Here is a 9649-nt window from a genome sequence, read left to right as displayed (position 1 = left end):
TCCTCTACTGCACTGGTGGTTTATACACAATAGGCAATAGGCACAAACTTGCACAAGCTCTGTCTTGTCTGGCATTGGTCAGAGGAGAAACCCTGTACTTGCTAAATTATGAGGGAAATGTCAAACCATGAAGGAAGCTGATGTGATTTTAATGCTCTGAGTCAGTTTTTCTGAGGTATCAGACATGTAAAGATGTACGTCACTGGATTTTCTGTGTGTCATGGCAGGGCTGTTAGGCACCTAGTTTCATTCTTACCTCCAGGTAAGGAGGAAACCATTTCTTTCTTGATTGAAGTAAATTCTCAAGATGTGCTGTAAGAATCAAAGCAAACATTGCTATTGCATTCCCTCTTAACAAGCTTGGACAGGATATTGCCATGCCCACTAAACAGTATTACATCAACTCATTTTTAAACACTTTGATGCATGCACTGTCTGAAACACCCAACTGTAGCCTTCAATGCTATGTCCTGCCCAGCAGTGATTTCTAACACTGAAAGCCGTGGCAGAGGGACTAACTGAAAAGCATCAGCCCAGACTTGATTTCTCACAAGAAGAAATGTCATTTCAAGATGGAGTTTGACTCCCTGGCCATAGCTGGCAGCACACAGTGGGTCATCTCTTGGCATTTGCTTTGGCAATCAGCGCAGTCTCCTAAACTCCATTTCCCACAGACACTGCCTCTGTGGAGATTTATTTTGACAGCTTGAGTTTTAGACAGCTTGTTCTGCATTTTGGCTTCAGCCAGGATGCCACATGATGTTAAAGAGCAGCTGAACTGAGTGGACATCTGCTGTCACAACAGTGACCATTACATTTACAAGCAGGCATAAACTGGGCTGAATTAAAAAGGCAGCAAAATCCCAGTCCAGTAGGGAACATAAGCACAATGACTGTGGCTAACACTGGGGGATTTATTTCCCTTAGTTCCCCCTCCCCCTCTTCTCCTTCCCTTTCTCTCTACCCTAATTCATCCAACTTTGGTAAGTGATTCACCACTGGACTCCCAGGTTAATACTGAACCTGCTGAGTCCACCTGGGGTTGGGATATATTTAGATAAAATGCCTCTCAAGCAGCAAATAAATATCAGCCTGAAAGAGCCAGCACTGGCCCATGGTACCGAATATCACTCGTTGAAAGGCCATTTTCCAGACCTCTAGAATATAGGCTGGACTGGCAGGAATTCTCATGGGGGAAAAGGAAAACAACTGCAATTCTTCTTTATTGTTTTTTCTGTTAAGCAATTCATTTATTTAAAATAAGGTATTTCTAACAGAGAACCCTGGATATCATTTTGCTTCCTGCATCCCAGGACATTGGGCATTGTGCACCTTCTGTGCCTGAAGATGTACATTTATTTACAGGTTTATAAACTCCAGTATTTTATAAACCTGTAAATAAATTTCACTTTTCATGAACGATTTTTTGAAGACGTGACTTAGCTGCCACATACTGTCAGACCCTCCCCATGGGCCATGGAGGAGGGGTGGGAAGGTGGCAAGGAGGGGCTCTTCCTTTCAAGCAAAGGAAGTTTTGGGCCTTAAAAGTGGTGAATTCCTTGGCACAATTTGCTTCTGCCTCTGCTGAAAGCTTTCTGTTCCAGGCCCTGCAGCTCACACACGGGCAAACTCCAGGATGTGCTCCTGACACCCAGGAGTTTTCTGACTAACTACATCATAAATAGTTTGTTACTGTTTTTATATATTTTATATGTTTGTTACTGTCATTATATATTATATGATATATCTTGATTATAATATGATATGATATGATATGATATGATATGATATATAATATAATATAATATAATATAATATAATATAATATAATATATAACATAACAGGAGGGGGAGATGTTGGAATGCAACAGGCATTCCTCTGGCACAGGCTCAGAAGGAAATCCAGGCACAGGGACTGAACTGAAACCCTTGTAGAAACTGAGATATATGAAGCCACAAAGTGAAACAGAAATATAGATTTAGAGTACAGATTTTAGCTTTTAGTAGAAACTTATACTAAGTGCCTTGAGTATATAAAAATACTACATATATAATATAATATAATATAATATAATATAATATAATATAATATTTAATATTATGTACTATTTTATTATTGTGAAATTGTATTTATTATTATTGTAAAGTGTAAACATATAAAACTATTGTTATAATAGAAATGATAAGTGTTTTATCAGGGAATATTTTCATGGCAGACCAGAGAAAGAGAACAAAGGCACCGGTGACTGTGGCATTGCTGGGTGGTGGGGAAGGACACTCCCTCCCATGGCAGCTGCCGCTGCTGCTCCTGCACAGCCTCAGTTCAGCCGCAGCCCTGCGTCCCCTCTCTTTGGTTACATGGGAAGTGCACAAGGAGTGAGTGCCTCGGTGACAGGGCTGCAGTGCTGCCACCCCACTGCAACAGCAGCACCTTCACCAAGAAACTCCTCAGCAGCCACCACTCTCCCAGTAGGGGATTTTCAGCTGCTGTGCTACAGACCAGCAGCCTTTCCCCTTCCCAGCTCACTGACAGGTCTGAATACAGGGCACTTGTTGAAAAATCAAATATTGCACATGGACAAATAAGGAACATTTCAGCTGGAAAACCCAAACCATAAAAATAAATCCCCTATGCTTGTGGTTAGATGGGAGGCACTGCCAGCAACAGCATCCCCACAGGCCCATTCCCTGTACATGGGGGACAGAAACAGAGTATCAGTCCCCTGAAGTTTCCCTACCAGTTCATTTTACTGATTTGCCATGAAATAAAAGCTCCTGTTGATTGAAACATTGCAGAATCAAGCCTGTGTTTTCTGTAGGCTGAAAGCAGCACAACCCTGAGAGCCACATACAGCTCTAAGCTGCCACACTTTAAATACTTTTCTATCCTGGTCCCATAGGTTAGAGGTTAAGCAGGTTCAGGCTAATCTTGCTTTGTGCCCCAGCGTCACACACACGGGCAGTGAGGTGCAGCCCTTTTCCCAGGCTGTAGTGAAGCCCATCCACACTAGATGGCCCCAGGAGAACGCAGAACTCCCGGGAAAGCACAACTGAAACCCGCTCTGTTGGCTTAAAAGAGATCAATACATTTGGTTACTCAAAATCCCTTCTCAGAACGGCTTGGTATTTCAAAATGACTGAAAGGCAGTCAGTGCCTGTCTTACGAGGCAAGCCAGAGAACAGCACTGAACATTTGCATTTATACAAAAGAAATTGACTTCCTAGAGACTCTTGTCAGAGAAACCCCCCATGGACTGGCCACAGCTACATTTCAGAGGAAAAAGGTGCCATGTTTATGCTTCCGTGCTGTCAGATCCTAGTTTGAGGAGCAGGCTTCAGGCTCACCATGAGCAGAACATACAGGCAGGGTTTGGGGGAGGATGCACTGTGCAATGGGGCACTGTGGAAATTACAGCTGAAGTCTGGCCCTTACTGTGACTTTCTGCCTTGATAAAAGCCACTAAAATATAAGAGACAGACACATACCCTGTGAAACTAAAAAAGAAAAAAAAAAAATTGGCCTGGTTAATTACTTGCAAGGCCTTGGCAAAAGAAGTGATTTTGGCTCCATCTTCATATTCCCAACCAAATAAATATGTCTGCCAGAATCCCCTCAGCTGGAGGAGAAATGCCAGGAGTGATCCTGGGGGTGGTTTTTAGCACTTGGACACAGACTGTGAACCACACTACATGTCTTCCTTAGGGTTGGGTCCCCAGCAGGATTTATTTCTGCGTCAAGGAAGATTACAGCTAATAGGATTTGCTTCTTGGAGGCTGTTGGCGTGTTTGGTGCAAACCCCTGCACAGTGCTTTCTTAAAGGAGAATATGGACCCTGTCTGTCATATTTTTCTTCTTCTTCTGGCCTTCCACAAGATAAACCCATCTGTTTCATCTTGCATCACAGGATGCTCTTGTTCTCAGGACAGCTTTGGAAGGTAAGAACACTGTTACCCTGTTGTAGCACCAGTGAAGGGGCTCAGACAGCCCCAGTAGGAACTTGCTGATGATGTGAGCACCAAAACCAAGCAGACTGATGTATGGAGTGCCACTTCTAATACTTGAACTGTGCTGTCTTGAGCGTAGAATGAGATTTCTCTTATTTCCCTGAGATATGCAGCTACATACATAGCCATTTTTATGATTTAATAGCATCCTTTATAGCAAAGTTGGTGTAAACCCCAGGGATGGATGGATGGCTGGATGGATGGCGTATGCATGCCCTATATACAATACCTTAAAATTATTCAAGTGCTTGTAGACCTGCATAGGGAACTGGTTTATTGGCCTCAAATGCGGTCTGTGACCTGGAAAATTTTCTGGTTTCCTCCCTAGGAGTTTGCTCTGCATGTCTGCACTGCTGAGGCAGATCCCTGCAAACATCCCTCAGGACATCCGGAAAATTAGAATAGAAAATTCTCACCTAACAGAACTGCCCCGTGGGTCTTTTGAGAACGTCAGTGCCTTGGAGTATCTGTGGCTCAATTTTAACAACATCACAGTGATGCACATCAAGAGCCTGGAGTATCTGCCAGCTCTGAAGGAGCTGCGCTTGCAAGGGAACAAATTAAGTTCGGTGCCATGGACAGCATTTCAGGACACCCCGACTCTGAAGATCCTGGATCTGAAGCACAACCGGCTGGACGTCCTTCCAGAACACGCGCTGCGCTATCTGCCCAACCTGACCTACTTAGACCTATCCTCCAATCAGCTTACCATCATATCCAGGGATGTCTTCTACAACTGGCCCGTGTACCAGAGGAGCCAGAGCACGGAGGGGCCGCTGGAAGCGATTTCCAACGCCGTGCTGGCCCTCCATGACAACCCCTGGATCTGCGACTGCCGCCTGCGCGGGTTTGTCCAGTTCATCAAGTCTGTGGGCCCACCTATTATCCTGATGAACTCCTACTTAACTTGCTCAGGCCCAAAATTCAGGACAGGGAAGTTTTTTCACGAAGTGGAGCTTAACAGCTGCACAAAGCCCCTGACCTCAGCCCTCGACACCAACCTGACAGTCCCAGCAGGGTTAAACATCACCCTGACCTGCTTTGTGCAAGCCAGCCCTTCCCCGGCTGTCTGGTGGACCTATGCACTCAAACTTTTAAGGGCATTTAATGGTAAGCAGAGCTTTTCCTTCTTCTTGGTTTTTTTTTTTTTTAATTAAAAATTTACGCTGTACTATTCTACTTACATAGGTCTGCAGGCCATCAGAGTCACCACAGCAACCCAGCCCCTTTGGAGCACCACAGTTCCACAGTTATTGTGGTGGCTGTAATCCAAATGATCTCAATCATCCTGTGCATCTAGGCACAGAGCTGCTTCATGCAGGATATCAGTCAAAAATAAAAGGAGCATGGCCTCATTTTTATACAATTATCATACTTGTGGATTTTAGAAGCAGCTCTTTCTTCATGGTACATGATTGCAGGAGCTACCAATCTTATATTAATTGTACATATTTAATAAAAATGTAGCTATTTAAATATGCATGTACATTTACTAAATATATGCATGTAGATTTACTAAATATTATATGCTACATAATTTACTGTCACATACTACAAATATACATGCACACATTCTGTATATGTGTACGTGCACGTAGATGTGTTTGTATGAGCCCACACCCATATACACAGACTTGTATGTTCCTACATTATTCCCATGTATTCCCTCAAGAAATACTACACAAACCACAAAACTGTACAGCCCTGATTCCTATGTCCATTCATGTTCTGAATGAAGTGAAACAGAGGTTGGTATTTACCTGAAGTCTCGCTTATTTATGTTCTTTAGCAAAGGTGTTGTAATATGAGACCTTTTCCTCCCAATCCATCCTCCCTCATGTTTATTTTTACTAAGAGCCCTCAATAGGACAAGTTGCTATTTTCATCAGGTGAAGTAAGACATACAGGCAGCCAGCACACAGGTTCTGTGTCCCTAATAAGCCAGCTAACTAAATAGGATAGCATTAGCCCTTAATCCTGGGCTGATATTTGCTTCAATTGCAGTGCTGCAGCAGCACTTGTGTGTCTTTCCACAAGCACATGCTGATTAATTACATACAGTTTCTTCTCAACCACAGCCACACACCTCTGTTTGGGTAGATGACAGGGTTTCACACTGTTCTTAAAACTGCATTTCACTTCCAGCCCAACACTTTCTACCTTCATGCACCTATTTTGGTCTGAGCCTGTTGAGATGGACAATTTAATCCTAACAGAGGACGAAGCATGTGTCCAAAATGTAGGTGTGCCTCCTCAGTGCTCTCCTGGTTTGCCCTAAGAACGCCGATGGCAATGGGCAGCTCGGCCTCTGCCCACGGCAGCTTCTCCCTGCCCACAGCAGCGCCTCCAGCCGCTTGCACTGGGCCAGGCGTCGGGCACACCCCATGTCTCCTAGACCTGGGTGTCCCAATGCGTTTATTGCCTTTCAGACAGACAACACACTTTGCTGTCAGCTCTGTGGGGTTTGGCACATTCCTGTGCCTCTCTCTGTCCCTGGGCGGGCGGGTCCCGTCCCACACAGCCTTAGGGCCCAAGGGCACGGTGGCTCGCTGCTGACCCACTCACCTCTGCCCGCAGTGTCCACGGAGCCCATCAGCGAGGACACCGTCCGCTCGGAGCTGCTGATCCCGGCCGCACGGCCAGCAGACGCCGGGAATTACACCTGCACAGCCGCAAATTTCCTGGGCAACGCCTCGGTGGCCATCAACCTCCGCGTGGTGGCCCCGTGGGCGAGCACCACGCCCCGCGGCTGGGCGCCCGCGGCCCCCGCGGAGCCGGGCGCTCACGTCGAGGTGCGCATCGCCAAGCAGACGGTCTACGGCATCACCCTGGAGTGGTTCGCGGCGGCGGCGGCGGCCGCGGAGCCGGGGGAGACCTGGTACACCCTCCTTGTGGGCCGCTACGACGCCGCCCAGAAGGACACCATCTACATCGGGCCCGGGGTCAACACGTACTCGGTGACCGACCTGCTGCCCGCCACCAAGTACGAGGTGTGCGTGGCCGTGCGCAACCAGGCTCCCCGCAAGGGCCAGTGCGTGGTCTTCGTCACGGGCAGCGACGTCAGCCAGATGGAGCAGCGCGAGAAGCTCATCCACATCGTGGTCATCGTGTGCGCCATGGTGCTGGCCGTGCCGGCCGGCATGTACGCCTGCACGGCCGAGGCGCTGCCCGGCTGCCTGGCCCGCTGCCCCAGCGCGTGCCCGCGCCGCCGCCGCGGGGGCCCGGCGCAGGCCGCGGGCAGCAAGGAGAGCACGCTGGACAGCCTGCCCGCCGGCAGCGAGGACGGCCTGTGCCGCCCCGACGGCGGCGCACGGCGGCCTGCGGACCGCCCGGAGCCCGGCAAGGCCCGGCCGCCCCACAGGAACAGCGCCGACCTCTACTAGCCGGGCCCTGCCGCGCTGCGGCGCCTCCACACGCCCGCAGCCGGTGCTGGGTTTCTCCAAGGACTGCGCCGGGCCGGCTCCGTGCTGCGGGGCTCGGGCACGGCGGGCGCAGCGCCGGTGCTTGCAGCAGGCTCGGGGTGCCCTGGGAATGGAGGTGCCGCTGGGGTGGGGGAGCTGCGCCTCCGTAGCCTGTCCCTGCAGCACTGTCATGGAGCAACGCACACTGACACGCCAAGAGAACCAACACTAACAAAAAGAACCCCCGAAGCAATAGTAGTGCTTGTGGCCGAAGGCCAGAAGTGTCCCTCCCTCACCCACACAGGTGTGTCTTTATTTCTGTGTGCCCGCAGCTCTGTCCGGTGCCCGGTGCCAGCCTCTCCTGTGTGCCAGCTTCTGGGAACGCACAGGGGAGCTGGGCACGCCTGCCGTCACAGCCCAGCAACAACTAACAGTGGGGAGGATTGGGTCAACATGAGGAAAAGATTTTATTTTAGTTGGAGAAAAAAAAATATTTTGACCAGAGGTATTGGTTTTGGGGTGGGGTTTTTTTTCTTACTCCTCCTTAAGGTTTACGCAGCCCTCAGAGATTCACAGCTTTGGTTGTGCCACAAACAGGAAAAGTGCAAGTGCTTGAACCAGGCTAGTGGGACAAGTTGACAGAGGCAGAGAACAGAGTGGAGGATGGGGTTGGGAGCTGAAGATGCAAGCTAGGCGCATTCCCTAAATGCAGACAGGTGCCTGCCTATCCTGCTGCTTTGAAACCAAAGCTCGCCTCTTTGCTAGAGGCAAAAAAGCCCAAAGATGCATGTAAAAGCAACTGCCTCCTGCTTGTGAAGCAGCTCACTGCTGTGATTCTCAGAGGTCTGAGGACATGTGACTTACTGTTTTTCTTTTTTTTGACCTCTTGCTTTCCAGCAAACCAAAGCATGTGGCCCATAGACCCACAGCACTTGTAATATGTGTTATAGATCGTCTCAAAAAGAAGAATCTAGAGTAGACACCCCAGCTGTTGTGAGCTTCATGCTGTGGTAGCCTGGCTTTCTAATTGTATTTTGGTGTTTGGTGTGTGTTTTCCACACTGTCTCTCCTCCCAGCACCTCCTCCTGCTGTACTGTACTGCACAGCTTTGAACAGAGCTCTTGTTTTGTCATTGCTGACTCTCGTTGTCAATACTTCACAGGACTTCCTAATCTTGTCAGTCTTTTAGTGTCAAAGCAATAAACACGACCGGTTTTCAGAATACACAGAGGTCCTCTGCTTCTTCTCTGGCCTTTTACAGTTACAAATTGCAAAGAAACCTGGATTCCAAGGAGCTCTGGGGTTTTGCTGCAGGGCTGGAGGAGGCCAGGCAGCTGCAGTACAAGTCACAGGGCCCTGGAGTGGTGAGGAAGGGGCAGCAGCAGCTGGCCAAGCAGAAAAACCTTGTCCTGGGAAAGCCAGCCACAGACACAGCTAGTACAGAGTGAGCCATGAGCTGATGCTGGCTGGAGACCAGTGTGGGGCTGTGGGTGAGGGGGAGTAAATAACAAAGCACTGTCAGTAATGACCGGCCTTCTTCCACCCCAGTCAGCAGGGAGGGACAACAGCACACTGTAGAGACTGGAGAGAGCTGCTGAATCTCTGAGGAAACAGCCAAGGAAGGATAAAACATCCCCTGACCTGTGGATTAGTTCATAACAAATTGCAGACCCTGGGCACTGGCGCAGGCTGAACCTGCTGCCCTCCTGCCCCTGGGGCCAGCTGCAGTGCTCTGTACCACAGGAGCTCGGCCAGGGCTCTCTGTGACTCTGCCCATGGCCTGTGCCAATGGCATCCTGCTTCTCACCTCCCCTCCTTCCAGCCTGGTGGTGTCCAAAACCCACACAGCCCCTCTCCTTACTCACAGCCCACAGAAGGGTCCATTTGGTCACCATAAAAGTGGCCTGGCTGCTTGTCTGGTAATGTAACAGGTGAGCACAAGGCATCGTTGCCAGCAGAAGCACACCAAGCACAGAAGCATCTTTTGCAGATTTTAATTTTTTTTTTTTTATTAAAAAAACTCTTCAAGTTGAAATACAGAGTAACTGGGAAGGAGTCTCACAACATAGTAATAAAACATCTTTATTGCCTCTTAAATATAATCTCTAAGACTATAAGCCTGTAATTCCTGTTAAATCTGACATAATTGAATGGTCTTTATAGGCTTTCCTCATTAGAGAATGAACACTGAATACTGGCAATAACACAAAACTGGGAAGACAGTGGAATGGGGAATAAATCAG

At 48.5% G+C, this 9649-nt stretch overlaps 1 protein-coding gene across 1 annotated transcript; it reads left to right on the top strand.

Moving 5' to 3' along the window:
- The first annotated feature begins 3826 nt into the window (after nt 1-3826).
- Nucleotides 3827-7388, top strand: LRIT2 (leucine rich repeat, Ig-like and transmembrane domains 2). Its single transcript, XM_054277414.1, has 3 exons — nt 3827-3936; nt 4334-5115; nt 6583-7388. Exons 1-3 carry the CDS (start codon nt 3827-3829, stop codon nt 7386-7388), a joined length of 1698 nt encoding a protein of 565 aa, XP_054133389.1.
- The last annotated feature ends 2261 nt before the right edge of the window (nt 7389-9649 follow it).

The sequence above is a fragment of the Melozone crissalis genome, unplaced genomic scaffold (assembly GCF_028551555.1).
Source record: "Melozone crissalis strain CALT ecotype California unplaced genomic scaffold, PUWL_Pcris_2 ptg000019l_1, whole genome shotgun sequence".
Lineage (NCBI taxonomy): Eukaryota > Metazoa > Chordata > Aves > Passeriformes > Passerellidae > Melozone > Melozone crissalis.
Note: the sequence above shows the minus strand (reverse complement) of the source record. Positions and strands in the feature narration are given on the sequence as shown.

Coding starts and splice junctions, on each gene's coding strand:
- LRIT2 (XM_054277414.1), top strand. CDS start 3,827: ATGGACCCTGTCTGTCATATTTTTCTTCTTCTTCTGGCCTTCCACAAG. Junction 3,937..4,333: donor TCTCAGGACAGCTTTGGAAG/GTAAGAACACTG, acceptor TTTCCTCCCTAG/GAGTTTGCTCTGCATGTCTG. Junction 5,116..6,582: donor ACTTTTAAGGGCATTTAATG/GTAAGCAGAGCT, acceptor CTCTGCCCGCAG/TGTCCACGGAGCCCATCAGC.